At 47.0% G+C, this 19,451-nt stretch overlaps 1 protein-coding gene across 2 annotated transcripts; it reads left to right on the top strand.

Moving 5' to 3' along the window:
• The first annotated feature begins 10,384 nt into the window (after positions 1-10,384).
• On the top strand, positions 10,385-17,754 carry RPS10 (ribosomal protein S10). 2 transcript variants are annotated; one of them, XM_047797016.1, is made up of 6 exons: positions 10,385-10,467; positions 11,519-11,668; positions 11,884-12,055; positions 14,781-14,858; positions 16,774-16,829; positions 17,659-17,754. In XM_047797016.1, the coding sequence occupies exons 2-6, from the start codon at positions 11,519-11,521 to the stop codon at positions 17,698-17,700; spliced, it is 498 nt and encodes a 165-aa protein (XP_047652972.1). In that variant the 5' UTR covers positions 10,385-10,467; the 3' UTR covers positions 17,701-17,754. The 2 variants fall into 2 exon arrangements, with proteins under 2 accessions (XP_047652972.1, XP_047652973.1); XM_047797017.1 differs by having other exon boundaries at positions 10,410-10,794.
• The last annotated feature ends 1,697 nt before the right edge of the window (positions 17,755-19,451 follow it).

The following is a 19,451-nucleotide window of genomic DNA, read 5'->3' as shown; positions in this document are numbered from 1 at the left end:
CTGCCCAGCCTTGGACCCAGGCAGTACTGAGCCCTCAGCCGGGCTCAGCTTTCCCATCTGAAAAACGAGCAAACAGTGGTCATCAGAAGGACTAGCAATAATGTGAGGACAGGAGTTCCCATCATGGCTCAGTGGGTTAGGAACCCAACTAGTATCCATGAGGATGCAGGTTCAATTCCTGACCTCACTCGGTGGGTTAGGGATCTGGTGTTGCCGTGAGCTGTGGTATAGGTCACAGACGGTTGGATCTAGTGTTGCTGTGGCTGTGGTATAGGCCAGCAGCTGCAGCTTCAATTTGACCCCTAGCCTGGGAACATCCATATGCTATAGATGAGGCCCTAAAAAGCAAAATTAATAATAATAATATGTACATACATCAGGGAATTCCCATCATGGCTCAGTGGTAATAAACTAGTTAGAATGCATGAGGATGTGGGTTCAATCCCCAACCTCACCTCGTAGGTTAAGGATCTGGCGTTGCCATGAGCTATGGCGTAGGTTGCAGATGCAGCTTGGATCCCATATTGCTGTGGCTGTGGCGCAGGCCGGCAACTGCAGCTCCAATTCACCCCCTAGCCTGGGAACTTCATATGACAAGCCCTAAAAAACTTCCATATGTGCAGCCCTAAAAAGAAAAAAAAAAAAAGTACGTGGATCAAATGCTTTGTGATTGTTAAATAATTTATTCCTTACAACACTCCTTCTGTGAGTAGGTGCTATTTTATTTTTTTAAAATTTATTTTATTTTATTTTGTCTTTTTAGGGCCGCACCCGCCACATGTGGAAATTCCCAGGCCAGAGAATGAACCTGCTGCACTACAGCAGTGACAATACTGGATCCTTAACCCACTGAACCACCAGGGAACTCCAGGGCCTGTTAGTCATGACATCTACGGTAAGCAATATTACTTGGCTTTAGGATTTCTTGAGGACTGTTTCAAAGGCAGCTTCCTGAGCCTCTTCTGCAGGGATTGTGATTCTGGGGATCTGGCAAAGCTTAAGGATCTGTTTTTTTGTTTTTTTTTTTGTTTTTTTTTTTTTTCCCTAATGTTTGCTTTTCCAAATGGATATGAGCTTCCTTTTGTAAAAAAAAAAAAAAAAAAAGTTCCCTGGTGGGATTTCCTGTTGTTGCTCAGTGGGTTAAGAACCTGACTAGGAGCCATGAGGATGAATTGTTTGATCCCTGGCCTTGCTCAGTGGGTTAAGGATCCAGCGTTGCCATGAGCTGTGAGCTGTGGTGTAGGTCCTAGAAGAGGCTTAGATCCAGCATTGCTGTGGCTGTGGCGTAGGCTGGCAGCTGCAGCTCTGATTCAACCCCTAGCCTGGTGACTTCCATATGCCACAGGTACAGCCCTAAAAAGATTAAAAAAAAAAAAAAAGTTCCCTGCTGGATCAGTGGCTTAAGGATCCAGCATTGTAGCTTGGGTTACCACTGTGGTGCAGGTTCAGTCCCTGTCCCAGAAACTTCCCCAAGCTGTGGGTGCAGTCAAAAGAAAAAAAATTTTTTTAAATTTAAAAACACACACGTAATACTAATTTACCATCTTAACTATTCTTTTTTCTTCTCTCTCTTTTTTTTAAGGGCTACAGGTGCAGCATATGGAAGTTCCTGGGCCAGCGATCAAACCTGAGCCACAGCAGCGATCCCAAGCACTGCAGCAACAGTGCCAGATTGTATCCTTAACCTCATCTGTCACAACAGGAACTACAGAATTTCCTTCTTTTTAAGGCTGCATAATATTCCATCACATACATACATAGGTATCACTTTTTTCGGCCACATCCGTGACATTCATTAAGTTCCCAGGCCCGGGATCAAATTTGAGCTGCAGCTGCAACCTACGCTACTGCTGTGCAATGCCAGATCCTTAACCTACTGTGCCACAACAGGAACTCCAGAACCTATATCTTTTAAGGGCTCCTGGGTGATTCCCAGATGGTACCTGGGCTACACTGTGAGGATCAGAGCTGTTAGGATGTTTCCCAGTTCAAATCAATTCAGTGACAGAGTATTCCAGGAACAAGCACCCAGAGATGACAGGGACAGGGAGTGCTGAGCCCCCATGGTTCACAGGTCTTAACCCTCTGATCTTCCTGACAAGGCAGGCTCCTGGTGAGCCACCGGCATTTGCGGAGTTCTGGCAGCTGAAACTCCCTGTTTCTGCTTCTTAGGGAAGAAAGGCAGGGCCTGTGGAACTTGCCTGGAGGCATAAAGTCAAACCCTCACCTTGAAGGCACAAAAGAAACTGCTCTCCAATTTGCTAAAAACCGCTTCTACTGCTGAGGAAGTGGAACTGCCATATGGCATCAGCCTTGCCAGCACTCCCAGCCAGCGGCAGAAATAAAGCTGAGGCATCAGAGAGGAAAATGACCTGACTTTCGTCCATCAGAATGTCGGGGTTCTGGCTGACTTGTTCCCACACTCAGCCAGGAGGCTCGGCCCCCCGCGGGGAGGAGCAGCAAGGTAGGAAGAGAATCTTGACTTTTGGAGTGGCCCCCACACGTCATCGTCAAATTACCTGCCTTCCCCTTCAGCTGTCCTGGTGCTGCAGACTGCAGGGAGCCACTTGGCCAGGGGGCGTGAACAAGGGAGGGAGCCCGAACTGGGTGCTCTCGAGGCCAGTGATGTGGGCCTGCAGAGCTGCCCCACACGACCAGGAGCGTTATTTATGGCACCGGCCACGGGGGCCGATCTGTGCCTTCCTCCTGCTCCATCTGGCCCTCCCTGGCAGGGCTCCCGGCTTGATTTACCACCGCAGGGCCATATGTCCTGCCAGCCCTCGACGGACTTCAAGAGACAGGAGCGGAGAGGAAAGACGAAAGCTAATTCCAGGCCTTCCCCGCGCTGGCCCTGCGGGAGGAGGGCCCCGCCCACCCCGTGGCTGAGAGTGGAGCCCTGGCATTCCTTTCTGGAACCGGAGACCACCCTTCCGTTTCTCCCAGCCCCACCCCTCAGTGACTGGAGCCGGCTGGGGGAGGCCCCAGGCTCGAGTCTCCGAAAGGTATCAGCTTGGGCTCCGGTTCAGACCAGCCCGAGTTGGAATCTCCAAAGCCCCACCCCCTTCCCCTGGGTGCACCTGCTGCTCCTCCCATCAGGGGGTGGGGCCCGTTTCCCTCTCTGGAATCTGGGGCCTGTCTTGTGACTTGCTTTGACCCACTGAAAGGGATGGAGTGGCTCTTTTTGGTCTTTTGAGGGCCGCACCCAAGGCATACAGGCATATGGAAATTCCCAGGCTAGGGGTCAAATCGGAGCTATAGCCGCTGGTTTACACCACAGCCACAGCAATGTGGGATTCCAGCCACTTTTTTGATCTACACTGCAACTCACTGCTAGGCCTGATCCTTAACCCACTGAGTGAGGCGAGGGATCGAACCTGCATTCTCATGGATACTAGTCAGGTTCTTAATCTGCTGAGCCACAACAGGAACTTCCTGAAAGTGCTAAATCTTAGCCAGTAGGAGCTCCAGCCATTCTAAAAAAAATTTTGGCTGCATCTGTGGCATAGGGCAGGTCCCAGTCCAGGGACTGAATCCAGTTCACATCTGCGACATATGCCACAGCTGTGGCAATGCTGGGTCCTTAACCCACTACACTGGGCCAGCTATTGTACCCAAGTGACCTGAGCCACTGCAGTGGGATTCTTAATCTGCTGCACCACGGCAGGTACAATATTATTAATTAAACTACAGACCTTACTTTAATAATTTCATGATTTTCCCACTAATGTCTCTTTTTGCCTCCAGGATCTGATCCATAATCCCGCACTGCATTTTGTTGTTATTTCTCTGTAGTCTCCTTCAATCTGTAAGTCTCTCCTTGCCTTTTATGACACCGATCATAATATTTTCTCAATGAGCAAGCCAAAGCAATTTCTTTAAAGGAAGAATGAAGTCGGAAGACCTACACTATCTGATTTCAGGTCTATCTATAAAGAAAGAGTATTAAGGACGTGTGATAATTGTGTAAGGATATGGAGTTCCCGTTGTGACTCAGTGGAAACAAACCCAATTAGTACCCAGGAGGACTTGGGTTTGATCCCTAGCTTTGCTCAGGGTGGGCTAAGGATCCAGCATTGCCATGAGCTGTGGAGTTTCAGCAGCTTCTCTGCAGCACCAGGACATAGGTTCAATCCCCAGCCCAGCACAGTGGGTTAAAGGATCTTGCTGCCACAGTTGCTGTGTAGGTTGCAACTGTAGCTCAGATCAGTTCCCTAGCCCAGGAATTCCATATGCTGTGGAGCAGCCAAAAATGAAAATAGGAGTTCCCATTGTGGCTCAGGGATAACGAACCTGACTAGTATCTATGAAGACTCGGGTTCAATCTCTGGCTTTGTTCAGTGGGTTAAGGATCTGGCGTTGCCGAGAGCTGTGGCGTAGGTCGAAATCGCCGCTCAGATCCCAAGAAAGAAAGGAAGGAAGGAAGACAAAAAAATAAGCAAATAGAGGAGAAATCACACACTCTCGGCCCCATGGCAACAGATGTGGGTGAGGTGTGTGTGTGTGTGTCTGGGAACATATCAGCAGCCATCCTTCTGCGGATCACAAACTCACATGTTGCCGTGTGAGCTATAAATGAAAATTCACAGCACAGATGGCCCTTTTGAGGAGGTTTCTTCAGGAGGAGGGAGGTGACATGCTACAGGACTAGGAAGCTATTCTAGATAGTGTCTGCTGAGGATGTCTGGTTTAATGTTGTCACAGCCAGGGCCTCTCTGTTCCTGTACCTGGGCCCTGAGACGGTGCCCTCCACCCTTTCCCAGACCACAGGCATAGAGGGCACTGCTCCCCAGGACTCCTTCCACTCCCTCTATGACCAGGAGATTTTATTCAAGACTCTAGGACCTCAAAAGGAAAGGACCTGCAACTAGAACATCTCTGCAAGCCACAGTTAATTCGCTTCCAATCTGGGGGAACACCAAGGGGCCCCTGGGGACCTAGACCTTGACTTCCATCTTTAGCAGAAGCACTCCAGATCTTAGAGTTTCCTTAAAGTCGGTGGTTCTCAACATTGGTGGCTTTCAAACCGCTGTAGCCCTTACCCTTGTTCACCAGGAAACATGTATAAGAACATCCTTAGGACTTCCCATTGTGGCACAGTGGAAATGGATCCAACTAGGAACCATGAGGTTGCAGGTTCGATCCCTGGCCTCACTCAGTGGGTTAAGGATCTGGCGTTGCCGTGAGCTGAGGTGTAGGTCACAGACTCGGCTCAGATCTGGTGCTGCTGTGGCTGTGGTGTAGGGCGGCAGCTGTAGCTCTGATTAGACCTCTTTCCTGGGAACCTCCATATGCCTTGGGTGTGGCCCTAAAAAGGCAAAGACAAAAAAGAACATTCTTAGCAGCCTTACGTATAAATCCAGGAAACAACTTAGATGTCCACCAACTGGTAAGTGGATAAACAAATGCAGTTCAGCTTCACAGTGGAATACCACTCTGAGCAAAAAGGACAAACCATAGCTACGACATGGGTGCTCGTGGACCTAAGGATGGAGACGGGAGGGGAGCCAGACTCAAATGAATACGTACCATGGTGACATCAAATGCTTTCACTGGCATGTGGAATCTGAAAAAAGGACAGAATGAACTTCTTTGCAGAACAAATACTGACTCACAGACTTTGAAAAACTTAAGGTCTCCAAAGGAGACAGTTTGGGGGTTGGGGGGATGCGCTGGGGCTGTGGGATGGAAATCCTATAAAATTGGATTGTGATGATCATTGTACAACTGTAAATGTAATAAATTCATTGAGTAATAAAAAAAGAAAGAAGGAAGGAAGGAAGAAAAGAAAAGAAAAGAGAAAAGAACCCAACTAGTATCCATGAGGATGCGGATTCGATCCCTGGCCTCACTCAGTGGGCTAAGGATCCAGTGTTGCTTCGAGCTGCAGCATAAGTCACAGATGTGGCTCAAATCTGGCATTGCTGAGCCACAATGAGAACTCCACTCCCTCCTAATCTAACCCAGCTCTCTCCATTAGGACAAATTCTGAGCTCTTCATCTAAAATTATCCTGGGGTTTTTTTTCACCAGCGTGTCTCAGGCGCAAATGCAACGAAATCTAAAACTGAATTCATCTCTCATAAACAATTTAGCAGTGTTTCAGATAAATCAAAGCATAGCTTATCGAGGAAATGATGTTGAGATATCAGCTAACTCTTTGGAAGGAATATTTTTACATCAGGAGAGATACTCCAGGAGGATAAGAGATCAAAACATAAACAATTTAGTTACATAAAGACTTTGAGGGAGTTCCTGTTATGGCTCAGCAGGTTAAGAACCCAACTAATTTCCATGAGGATGAGGGTTCGATCCCTGGCCTGGCTGAGTAGGTTAAGGATCCAGCATTGCTCTGGGCTGTGGCATAGGGTGAAGATGGGGCTTGGATCCCATGTTTTTGTGGCTGTGGTACAAACCAGTAGGTGCAGCTCTGACTCAACCCCCAGCCTGGGAACTTTCATATGTCTCAAGCGCGGCCCTAAAAAGAAACAACAACAAAAAAAGACTGAATATTTTTGTAGGTGAACTGGGGGGTCATTGGAGGGTTTTAGGCAGAGGAGCAACGTGGTGAGGAGCAAGCAGGCTCACTCTAGCTACTGTCAGGAAAGAGACCTGGAGGCTCGCATCTCAGGACGCTGCATTCCTATGTTGCTGCTGGCAAGTGGAGCAGTCACCCCTGCTTTCAAGATCTTCTGTGTGTCTTTGATGTTCTGCAACTTCATTCTCCTATGTTTAGGCATGGATCTGTTTTTATCTATCCAACTTGGGATCTGATGATCTCAGTGAATCTGAAGTGTCTTGTCTTCCAAGAATTCTGGGGGCTACCCTGACAGAGCCTCTGTCACACATTGTCTATTATTTCCTTAGGAGACTTCTCATAGACGTGGACTAGACTTTCCTCCTCTGTCCTTCAAACTGCAAATCCTTTCTTTCAACTATCCCATCTCTTTTCATCTCCGGCCTACACTGTAAACATTTTTTTCCACGTCTATCTTCCATTTCATGACTTTTCTCTTCAAGAGTGTCAAATCTATTGCTTATTCTTTTTTTAAATTGTTTTAAATTTTAATCATTTTAGTTTACATTACCAGGAATTTTACTGCATTCTTTTCCAAATCTTCTTGACCAGTCCATAGATTAAGTTGTTCCTTGTCCACATGTTAAAGCTTTTATTTTTATTTTTATTTATTTTTAAAGTTTTTTTTAAATGTCTGAAAACATGTTGAGCTTTTTTATTTATTTTATTTATTTATTTTTATTTTTTATTTTTTTTAATTTTTTTTGTCTTTTTTGTTGTTGTTGTTATTGTTGTTGTTGTTGCTATTTCTTGGGCCGCTCCCGTGGCATATGGAGGTTCCCAGGCTAGGGGTTGAATCGGAGCTGTAGCCACCGGCCTACGCCAGAGCCACAGCAACGCAGGATCCGAGCCGCGTCTGCAACCTACACCACAGCTCACGGCAACGCCGGATCGTTAACCCACTGAGCAAGGCCAGGGACCGAACCCGCAACCTCATGGTTCCTAGTCGGATTCGTTAACCACTGCGCCACGACGGGAACTCCTGTTGAGCTTTTTTAATTTTAATTTTATTTATTTTGCTTTTTAGGGCCACACACACGGCATATGGAAGTTCCCAGGCTAGGGTCATATCAGAACTGTAGCTACCAGCTTACACCACAGCCACAGCAATACCAGATCCGAGCCATGTCTGCGACCTACACCACAACTAATGGCAACACCGGATCCTTAACCCACTGAGCGAGGCCAGGGATCAAAACTGCAACCTCATGGTTACTAGTAGGATTCGTTTCTGCTGCACCACAATGGGAACTCCTAAAATTTATTTTTTTAAATTGTGGCAAAATATATATAACATAAAATTTACTATCTTAAACTTTATGGAGTTCCCACTGCAGCTTGGTGGGTTAAGAGCCCGACTAGTATCCATGAGGATGTGGGTTTGATCCCTGGCCTCACTCAGTGGGTCAAGGATCCAGTATTGCTGTAAGCTGTGGCGTACATAGGTCGAAGATGCTGCTCAGATCCCTCATTGCCATGGCTATGGTGTAGGATGGCAGCCACAGCTCCAATCCAACCTCTAGCCTGGGAATTTCCATATGCTGCAAAAGTGGCCATAAAAAGAAAAAAAAATTCAGTAGTGTTAAGTAATTCACATTGTTTTGTGATCAACCTCCGGAGGAACACTTTTCATCCTGCAAAACTGACAAACACTTGTTTTTAAACAGTGAAATCACAAAAACACTTGAAGAAATTATAGGTGAATATTTATATAATGTTGAGACGTGGAATGACTTTTTAAGCATTGTGTCAAAGCCTGAAACCAAAAACTGATGTTGCGGTGAGGATTCCATTCCTGATCCAGGGAGCTTCCACATGCCGAGAGCTCAGTTTAAGAAAAAAAAAAAAAAAGAGGAGTTCCCACCGTGGCTCAGTGGTTAACGAATCCAACTAGGAACCATGAGGTTTCCGGTTCAATCCCTGGCCTTGCTCAGTGGGTTAAGGATCCGGCAATGCCGTGAGCTATGGTGTAGTTTGCAGATGTGGCTGTGATCCCCTGTTACTGTAGCTCTGGTGTAGGCCGACGGTTACAGCTCTGATTAGATCCCTAGCCTGGGAACCTCCATGTGCTGCAGGTGGGGCCCTAGAAAAAGACAAAAAAAAAAGTGAAACTTCTTCAAAATGCCATAAAATTTTTAAAAACTAGGAGAAATCCTTAAAAACATGTGACAAAGAGCTTAATATGGTTTTAAAGGGTGATTATGTAAATAGGAATTTCATATTAATAAGAAAAAAAACTCAATAAAAAAGCAGGTAATGGAAATGAATTTTTTTAAGGGCCACACCTATAGCATATGGAAGTTCTCAGATTAGGCATGGAATCAGAGCTTAAGCTGCCAGCCTACACCACAGCCACAGCCACACCAGATCTGAGCAAATGATTTTTTTTTTTCATTTTAGGGCCATACCTGCAGTATATGGAGATTCCCAGGCTAGGGACTGAATCAGAGCTACAGCTGCCAGCCACAGCCACAGCAACACCAGATCCGAGCCACGTCTGTGACCTACACCACAGCTCAAGGCAACACTGGATTGAAGACCCACTGAGCAATGCCAGGGATCGAACCCTCATCCTCATAAATCTTAGGTTCATTAACTGCTGTGCCATGAAGGGAACTCCTTGGAAATGAATTTTTAAAGAACAAAAATGCCTAAAAAGAAAAGAAAAAAAAATGTTTAACCACAGAAGTAATCAAGAAAAGCAAATCAAAAGAACTATGAGATTAATATTTACGTATCATACTGACAGGAATGAATATCCAATGTCAGCAGGGTTAATAGGGAGTGAGCCTTGTTTTAACAACTGACCAAAATATAATTGATAATGCCTTCCAGAAGTCAATGTGGCATGTGTCAAAAACTTAAAAATGTGTGCTTTATTACTCAACAATTACACTCCAGGAATTTGTCACAAGGAAAATATTGGACAAGGGTGCAGATAAGTGCGTGGCATCGTTCATTATAATAGTGAAGGATTTTTAATATATATATATCCAACCATAGCATTGATTAAACCATTCATCAGCAGACTACTATGTAGTCATAACAATTGCAGGCAATGACATGAAAAATTCGTGGAAGTTCCCATCTGGCTCAGCAGGTTAAGAAGCCCACTAATCTCCATGAGGATGCAAGTTGCATCCCTGGCCTCACTCAGTGGGTTAAGGATCCAGTGTTGCTACAAACTGCTGTGTAAGTCCCAGACGCAGCTCTGATTTGGAATTGATGTGGCTGTGGTGCAGGCCGGCAGCTGCAGCTTCCATTCCACCACTAGCCTGGGAACTTGCATATGCTACAGGTGTGACGGTAAAAAGAAAAAAAAAATTCATGATGTATTATTGGGAAAGGAAAAAACAGGTTGTCAAACAGCGTATCATGATGTACACACAAAACATTCCATTTTTGTTAAAAAAATATATAGATTTCCTATGAGTTTGGAAGAATGTATACCAAATTGTTAATAGCGATTCTTTGGTCGATAGTATTCTACTTTTATTCTTTTATAATTGTTATTACTGTTGTTTATTTTTGTCTGAATGGTCTCTTTTTCCCGCTCAAAGAGCATATATTACTTACATAATAGTAAGTTAAATCACCGACAGGAAACAAAGAAAATAAATGAGTAGCGCACTTGCAAAGGGCCTGCCCAAGCATAAATGGCTATTTATCGACAAAACCCACAGGTTCAGAAGCCCGCCCCCAGCGGTTTCCACGTACGTGCTGTCAGGCTTCGCAGCGGCTGCCAGGAGCCGCCAGTCTCTCAGGCACTGCCGAGGCCACCCCAGGCCGCGCGCGGGTCCTGACAGGGGGCGGGGCGAGGCAGCCCGGAAGAGACGCTGCGCCGCGCATGCCCCTTCCTTTCTAGCTCCGGCCCCGTACGCAGTAGCCGCCGCGGTGAGTTCCTCTGGAGTCTGGGTTCCATCGGCCCCCATCCTGGCCCTCTGGCTGCGGTAGTCGCTGCGCTTCCCCAGGCGTGGGGCGGAGGAGGCTCTATCCCGATCCCCGCACGGCCATTTCCGAGCAGTGAGAGCGGCCAGGGGCGCATTTCGCAGGGCAGTGGGATTCTGGCTTGCGAAGATTGGCGTCCCATGGCGGGGGCGGAGGAAGGGAGGATCCGGCTTGGGAGGCTGTCGCTCCTGCACGCTTTTCCTTCGGGGCAGAACTCCGCACTCCGTGCTGCGTCCTTACCCGGCCCTGGAGCTCTAGCTCGGGAAGAGAACGGTAGGCTGAGAAGGCTCTATCCCGTTGGTTTGGGGTCAGTGGCCTGTTAAGGACCGAGGGCTTTCCTCTGGGTCCCTCGCGCCATTCCGCACTAGGTAACCGTGGTTGAAGGTGCCGAAATAGTCCGCGCGTGCAGGAGCTGCGCCCCCCTTTCCACCTTTGTTGTGAGAGCGAAAGTCCGGAGCGAGTATGCGCACAACTCCCCCCGCCCCCACGGGTTTATTTTTTAATGTTTTGGCAACTTCTCATCTGAATTGTTTTTCAAGGGTGGAGGAGGGAACGAGTAATTGTTAGGGTTCCCTTCTGTGGAGTTTGAATCCTTGTTTACTGTTTCCCACAGATTTCATTCCATTGAACAGTGGTTATTGTCGTTTCGGGATGATGGTTCCTGGCCTTTGGCCATATTGCTCAGAAGTAATCTTTTTTTTTTTTTTTTTTGTCTTTTGCCATTTGTTGGGCTGCTCCCGCGGCATATGAAGGTTCCCAGGCAAGGGGTTTAATCGGAGCTGTTGACACCAGCCTACGCCAGAGCCACAGCAACGCGGGATCCGAGCCGCGTCTTCGACCTACACCACAGCTCACGGCAACGCCGGATCGTTAACCCACTGAGCAAGGGCAGGGATGGAACCCACAACCTCATGGTTCCTAGTCGGATTCGTTAACCACTGCGCCACGACGGGAACTCCCCAGAAGTAATCTTGATCATATCGCTTCCTTCTTGCAGATGCTGATGCCCAAGAAGAACCGGATTGCCATTTATGAACTCCTTTTTAAGGAGGGAGTGATGGTGGCCAAAAAAGACGTGCACATGCCGAAGCACCCCGAGCTGGCGGACAAGAATGTGCCTAATCTTCACGTCATGAAGGCCATGCAGGTAGGCGTGGGTGCAGATGGAGGGATTTTTCCATGGTGTTCAAGGCAGATTCTAAGGAGAGGTCAGGACAGCCAGAGCGGCTTGATATCTTGAAGGGCTGTGAGGTAGACACACCCTGTAAACTTGTCTGTTGTGCAGTTTAGCCTCCCCTTTACACTGCATTTCTAGCTTCCAGCGTCTAGTTGGATCTTAAATGGTAGTTTTTTTTCTTACAGTCACTCAAGTCACGAGGCTACGTGAAGGAACAGTTTGCTTGGAGACATTTCTATTGGTACCTTACCAACGAGGGTATCCAGTATCTCCGTGATTACCTCCACCTCCCCCCTGAGATTGTGCCTGCTACCCTGCGCCGCAGCCGTCCTGAGACTGGCAGGCCACGGCCCAAAGGTATAGTGTAGTGTCCCCAGCGCCTCCGAGGACCTGCTCTGAAATTGCTCTTTCTGGGCCGAGGGGCATGTGAGAATCTGGGGGTTTTGCGAGATGGTCTTATAATATGTCATTGGAAACAGCTTTTGAGGGACTCTGGCATGCAAACCTCAGGTCAGGTCATGGAAACTTTGATGGAACTGGATGGACTCAGGTCTAAAGGCCATCTCTTGGAGTTCTGTCGTGGCACAGTGGAAACGAATCCGACTTGGAACTATGAGGTTTCGGGTTCGGTCCCTGGCCTCGTTCAGCAGGTTGGGGATCCAGCGTTGCTATGACTGGTGTATGCCAGCAGCTCCAGCTCCAGTTAGACTCCTAGCCTGGGAACCTCCATATGCCGTGGGTGTGGCTTTATAAAGACAAAAATATTAAGTAAAGGTCATCTCTTGATGGCATTAAGTGCAGAATATTAGTTTAAGAGGAATTTTGAGGAATTTTCCAGTAGAGCAAGGTTGTGCTCATTCCCAAGAAGTCCAGAGCAAAGCTGTTTACCACATGTGAAACATATGAAGGATTTTCCAGAGGTTCTTGGCAATAGGAACAAAAATAAAAGTCAAGTAGAGGAGAACAGGATGTAGAGAGAGTGTGTGTTTGTGGTGTGTGATAGGCTGTTTTGTGGGGGGATTACCTTCTGACTCAGGATCATTGCCGGCTCACAGATGGCACTTGTCAAGGTTATGATTTCCTTTCCTTAGGTTCTGAAAACTTGTTATAGAAACTTTGTAGGGAGGAGCAGTTTGTGGATTTGAGTGATGAGATGAAATGTAGAGATTCCTCAAAACAGATGGTCATCTGACTAGGTTCCCTGGGAAGAGACTTGGTGGAGCTTAGGAATCTTAGAGTTGGAGAAGCTCCCTAAGAGATTTGGTGGTCAGGTAGGATTACGTGCCTTTAGAGCAAAGGTTCTTCACTGCATCTTGACACCTTTGGGGGGGGCAGGTCGGTTCTGATGCCATTGTTTGTTCCCACACAAGCAGTGATTTGCCACAGGTAGGGCCTGGTTTTCATTTACTTTAGCTGCTTCACTACAGATTAAATTGTATCTTTCCTTCTTTTTTTTTTTTTTTTTTTTAAAAAGGTCCAGGGAGTTCCCACTGTGGCGCAACAGGGTCGGTGGTGCCTTAGGAGCACTGGGATGCAGACTTGGTCCCAGGTTCAGTCTCTGGCCCGGCACAGTGGGTCACAGATCCAGCATTGCTGCAGCTCGGGTCTGATTCCTGGCCTGGGAACTCCATATGCTGCAGGGTGGCTAAAAAAGAATAAAGAATTCGACTCCCCAGGAGAGGGTTCCATTCCCAACCTGGTGCAGTGGGTTAAAGGATCTGGCATTATTCCTTGGCCCAGGAACTTCGATAAGCCATGGGTGCAGCTGTTAGAGGGGGTTTCTTGCTGTGGCACAGTGAGATCTGCATCATGTCGGGAGCTCTAGGACATAGGTTTGATCCTCAGACTGTTACAGTGTGTTAAAGATCTAGCGTTGCCACAGCTGCGGCATTGGTCACACCTGCGGTTGAGATCTGAGCCCTGGCCTGGGAACTCCATGTGCTGTGGGGTGGCTAAAAAATGAATTTAAAAATTAAAAAAAGTCTGGGAGGTCTCTGGTGGTCTCATGGTTAGGACTTAGAACCCACTGTGGACCAGGTTCAACCCCTGCTCTGGGAACTGAGATCCGGCACGAAGACTCTGCAGCCATCCCCAAAAGTCCATACTTTAATCACGTGAACTCTCGATTAATTTTCCAGGGTAACAAAGTAAACTAGCCTAATCTTCCAGTTTATGAGAATGTTTTTAAGGTAGCTTTTAAAATCTGCCTTCATATACTTACATCCCACAGCCTTGCAGGGGACTAGGTAGGAGAAGCCCAGGGGGAGGGGACTAAAGGATTCTTGGTGGTCTCCGCGTTTCTGTGCTTACCTTGGGGATGTGGCTTGCAGCTTATGGTACTTGTTTCCTGTTTGCACAGAAAGTTTTCCTCTTCAAAGATGGGTTAAGTTCAAAATTTTGACCATTCAAATGTTTGTAGAAATGGCTGGATTTCTTAATTTGCCAAGTACTTGAGGTATGTGGGTATTTTTGTCGTTTTTTTTGTCTCTTAGGGCCACACTTGTGGCACATGGAGGTTCCCAAGCTAGGGGTTGAATTGGAGCTGTAGCTGCCAGCCTATGCCACAGCCACAGCAATGCCAGATTTGAGCCATGTCTGTGACCTACATAGCTCATGGCAATGCCAGATCCTTAACCCACTGAGCGAGGCCAGAGATCGAACCTACATCCTCATGGATGCTAGTCAGACTGTTTCTGCTGAGCCATGATGGGAACTCTGGAAATAATGTGTATTTATTTTGAGAAATACAATGGGAGAAAGCAATCCTTTTGCAGATATATGATATTTTTTTAGTTAGGGAGCAGGCCCACACATGCAGAAGTTCCCAGGCCACAGCAGGGACAATGGTGGATCTTTAACCTGCTTGGCCACCAGGAAACTCTACATATGACGTTTTAATTAAGATGTGAGTTTTTCTAGGCCTTTGAGGAGCCAGATGTCCATGATGACAACTTTCTAACGGGCTGTTTTGAGTGTAGACGTTCCTGTCCCCATTAACCATCATAACTAAGTTGCCCAGTGAGAATGGAGAACAGTTCTAGTTTTCTTGCCTTGTGTTCATTGTGTGGTTTAATTTTTGTAGGTCTGGAGGGAGAGCGACCTGCACGATTCACACGAGGGGAAGCTGACAGAGACACCTACAGACGAAGCGCTGTGCCCCGTGAGTATCTGGGTGTTGTGGTAGAATCTTTGGATTCTGCCCTGGCTGGGATTCAGCCCTTGAGGATCCCAAGGTGACCAGGAAAGATCTTTGGTTTCAGTCTCCGATCATCTCCAGCTGGAGTCCTTTGTGCTTCCTGCCTCATGCCAGGGATGGGGATTAGGAGGAAGGCCTCTGAGCAGGGGACACAGAAGACTTGAGGTGTGTTAACTAGAGCAAAACTGGAACCTCTCAGGAAAGCAGTATGTTTTCTTTGTTTTGTGGTTTTGTTCCTTGTGGTACGCCACTTGAAGGCAGGGCAAACTCATTACCTTTGTTGTTTTATTGCAAAAATAGTGCAACATCTTGTTTTTAAATAGCAGGCATTTGCATTTTCTTTTCTTTTTTTTTTTTTTTTTTTGGTCTTTTGTCTTTTTGTCTGTTGTTGTTGTTGTTGTTGCTATTTCTTGGGCCGCTCCCGCGGCATATGGAGATTCCCAGGCTAGGGGTTGAATTGGAGCTGTAGCCACTGGCCTACGCCAGAGCCACAGCAACGCAGGATCCGAGCCGCGTCTGCAACCTACACCACAGCTCATGGCAACGCCGGATCGTTAACCCACTGAGCAAGGCCAGGGACCAAACCCGCAACCTCATGGTTCCTAGTCGGATTCGTTAACCACTGCGCCACGACGGGAACTCCGCATTTGCATTTTCTTCCTGGAACAACAGGTGTTTGCTCATTCAATAGATACGTACTGAGTGTGGTATGCCAGATGTGATTCTACCTGTTGGGGGGCTAGTAATATACTTGAGGGACAAAAGGGCCTTCTCTTGTTGAACTTGTAGTTTAGGAGTAGGAGATAAGCAAAATCACATGTATGTTGTGTCCATGGTGTGGGTGCTACAGGGGAAATTTAAAGTGGGGGTATGGGTGTTGCAGTATTTGATGGGGTTTTCAGGGAAAGTTCTGTAAACGTGAGGTTGAGGTGAACATATGAGGTGGTGAGGCTGCTTATGGGAAGAGGCTTCCAGGTAAAGGTCCTATGGGGGAGGCACCTGACTTAGCAGAACAGAGGTTAGTGGGAGAGTCCCGTGAGGATGTGGATGTCATAGCTCTGGGTTGGACTTGAGGTTTTAATCTGGATAAAATGGGGATCCACTCAACTTGTTTTAAAGTGACTCTTTCCTTATATCGCAATTAAACAGTTACTTGTGACATAAAGGCAAGGTGTGAAAGAATTTTTACCAACTTGTACCACTCTTGCCACCTCCTCGTGCCTGATTGTTCATATGTGACGTAGAAGTGAGCACTTGAGTTAAATAAATACCTTACGGGATCGTAGGAAAGTTCTTCCACCAAACGCTCTCAGTTCAGAGAAAGTTCGTGGTTGCTCTTAGAAGTTGTTGCCCGGGGAATAGGTCAGAGAATGTGAGTCCCCAAGGTGGGGAGTGAGAGATTGGATTGAACAAAGGTTCTGAGATGGGAAAGGTAGAGTGGCTTGCTGGTTAGAAAGGGCGTAGCCTGAAGTGGGCTGAAAGGAGGCTTGGATTCGATAAGATTTACTGAAACTACTCACTCCTAGCCCTCCCACTGCTGCCCCTCAGGTGTGCATTTGTAAAAATTCCTAGTGGTCACACTTAAAGCAATTAGAGATGATTTATGTGGATGTTAACTTTTAAAAACCCACTGTATTTTATTAAAATGTTATTTTAACATATAACCTGTATAAACATTAATGAGATAGTTTACATAAGTCTCGAAATCTGATAGGAATCTTGCACATGTCTCAGTTTGGACTAGTGGCTGCCACTTGAGACAGAGCAGGACTAGTTCTTTCATCGTGTTTGCCACTTTCCTGCAAGATTGGGTTGGGTGACTTGTCTCCTTATTCTCTAGTCCATTGGATCATGACCATAAATCGATTTCTTGTTCCAGCTGGTGCTGACAAGAAAGCCGAGGCTGGAGCTGGGTCAGCAACAGAGTTCCAATTTGTGAGTATCCCCTTATGCTCTTCATAGCAGTTACCCCTCCGCTTGTAGCCCGTGGCATTTACACGTCCAGGAATGCCCAGTCCCAACCACAAAATCAAGTAGGTTGGAGTCACAGTATACAAGCTTCTGAAAATATATAATTACTGAAATGAGCCTCACAGATTAATACTGCATGAGGCATAGTGGTGATTTCTATTCATTAATGGCCGTCATCACCCCCATGAATTCGTTTTCATGAACTATAAAGTGCTCAGCACAGTCATGGCGGATCACTTCTGGGACAGCAGCTGTCCTGTGGCAGGTCTTGACAGCACGCGATTGTTCTCTGAGGTCTCCTTTGTAAAAAGGTGTGTGTGGGGGTTCCCGTTTTGGCACAGCGGAAACGAATCCGCTGGCCTTGCTCAGTGGCTTAAGGATTTTGCGTTGCTGTGAGTTTTGGTGTAGGTCTCAGACTTGGCTCGGATCTCACGTTGCTGGGGCTGTGGTGTAGGCCAGCAGCAACAGCTCCAATTAGACCCCTAACCTGGGAACCTCCATATGCCACAGGTGTGGCCCTAAAAAAGGCAGTAAAAAAAAAAAGTGTGTGCGGCAGACAAAATATCATGTCCTTTTACTGGGTGCTTCCGTGTGTGTGTATGGGCACACTGTTCATGTTCCCAGTTTACAAATGAGGAACCGGCCTAAGGTGTGAATGTGGCCCTGTAGCCTGTAAGAGCCATGGCTGGGGTTTATGGCCTAGATTCTCTGAGCCCTGATATTTGGGGGCCTCTCCAGCGAAACAGGTCTGTGGGATACCACTAACGCTGGCATCATGTGCTTTTTCTTGCAGAGAGGCGGCTTTGGTCGTGGACGTGGTCAGCCACCTCAGTAAAGTTGGAAGAGATTGTTTTGTGTTGAATAAACCTGTAGCCAGAAAAGACCGTTATCTCTTGTGCCCTGTTTTGTTTGCATTATGTATCCTGAACAGGAATGGTTTAAAGATCAGAATGTAAATGGGATAAGACTGGATTGGTTCAGGGAGTTGTCCTTAGGCAGGGTGACATCACTTGTTGCTCTCAGAGCTGCATTACATGACTTTACCTGGGCCCTCTTTGTTCCAGCACATGCCTAGAGTCAGCTCTAGTGCGGTTACGCTTCTGGGAGGTGGTTGGAAAGCTGGGCATCTTCACCACACTAGCCATGCAGGCTCATGCAGCTCTGCGTGGTGGGAAAGAAAATTGCTGTTATGGTGGTCCTGGAATTACTGATCTTCAAAGCTCAGGGTTTACAAGAATCGGGAGAAAACAATGCACAAAAACATAAGGGCTGCCCAGCCATCCCCTGGGATTTTCATCTTTGTAATCAAATAAACACAGGACAATGAGTTTAGCCTCCTTGAAAACAGAAAATGCACTATCTGGTTTTTCTGGAGTCTGTCATTGGTGACCCAGCTTATGACTTGAAGATGACACAGTCTTTGGGTGTGGCCAAGTGTCATCTTTTAAGTACCCACCCAAAGAGTTTCTTGAGACCATTTCTGCAATCCTGCACTGCCAACACCAGGTGCCTGGTATAGTGTTAAGCCTTGAAGGTGCAGTCGAATGAGAGTTGCAGGCCAGTTTGGTGGGTGAGGTGCCCACTTTGGTTTGCAGATCAAACTACCACTGCCTCTGGTTGCAGTGAACACACACTTACTTCGCGGGGGTCAAAGGTATTTGAGGCAGCAAGTCTGAGTCAACCAGCAGGCCCACCATGGTAAGGAAAGCTAACAAGACTGATAGCTAATAGAAGTGTATCTTCCTATGGGATTTGGGCATTTCGAAATCATTCGTGGGGTACTATGGGCCAAGCTTGGTATGGGAAGGGAGGAAGGGAAGCTGGTAACTGATAAACTGTAAGTGGTTCTGGGCTGGATAGCAACCATCTGTTTCAGTACTGAAAGGCAGTTCTAGTTTAGGCCACAAGATGGCAGCCCTCAGCAACCCTGAATGTGCACTTAGAGTCCTGGGGGGTGAGCTTTGTATTCTGAACCACCAATGAGTAGAAGCTTGCTTTGGCAGGAGGGGGTAGTGTTGGGGGAAGCTGTTTCAGAGCAGCCTTGGCTGCCTTGCCAAAGATTGCTTTTTATCCAATTTTTTTGCTGGCTCAAGCCATGTCAAGTGGTTTGCCCGTGTTCACACGCCTTGTGATTGTTTAACCTGGATTCTACTGTGAAATGTTAGCTCTCAGCTTTTCTGCTTCCCATCGAGGCCAGCAAGCAAGCAGATGGGTTTCCTCTATGGCCTTGGTGATTTTCCTGGCCCTAAAATGTCACTCTTTGCCAACCCTTCCCCTCGTGATTTGAATTGGTTACAGAGAGTGTTCTCTAAGATGCCCCATGGACTCTGGGAAAACGAAGAGGTCCACTAGGTAGAGTCAGATCCTGTGGATAAAAGTACACAGATGAAAGTGGTTCTTGCTGCCTGCCAGAACCTTGGCAGGTAAATTGAATGGCCCCTGGCATTGAATTGCTGTTTTAGGGATCAGTGTTGATAAGTGCTCTGGTAAACAGGTGGCTTGAAATCTGCCTTCAAGGACCTCATTGTCTAGTTAAGAAAGCAGAACTAAAGCTATACATTGAGTCCATAATGCCAAATACTGTGT

The sequence above is a fragment of the Phacochoerus africanus genome, chromosome 9 (assembly GCF_016906955.1).
Source record: "Phacochoerus africanus isolate WHEZ1 chromosome 9, ROS_Pafr_v1, whole genome shotgun sequence".
NCBI classification, from domain to species: domain Eukaryota; kingdom Metazoa; phylum Chordata; class Mammalia; order Artiodactyla; family Suidae; genus Phacochoerus; species Phacochoerus africanus.
Note: the sequence above shows the minus strand (reverse complement) of the source record. Positions and strands in the feature narration are given on the sequence as shown.

What these genes read in the sequence shown, in the direction of transcription:
- RPS10 (XM_047797016.1), top strand. Translation starts at nt 11,519, where the DNA reads ATGCTGATGCCCAAGAAGAACCGGATTGCCATTTATGAACTCCTTTTT. An exon ending in ACGTCATGAAGGCCATGCAG is followed by an intron (nt 11,669 to 11,883) that starts GTAGGCGTGGGT and finishes TTTTTCTTACAG; the next exon opens with TCACTCAAGTCACGAGGCTA. An exon ending in CAGACGAAGCGCTGTGCCCC is followed by an intron (nt 14,859 to 16,773) that starts GTGAGTATCTGG and finishes TTCTTGTTCCAG; the next exon opens with CTGGTGCTGACAAGAAAGCC.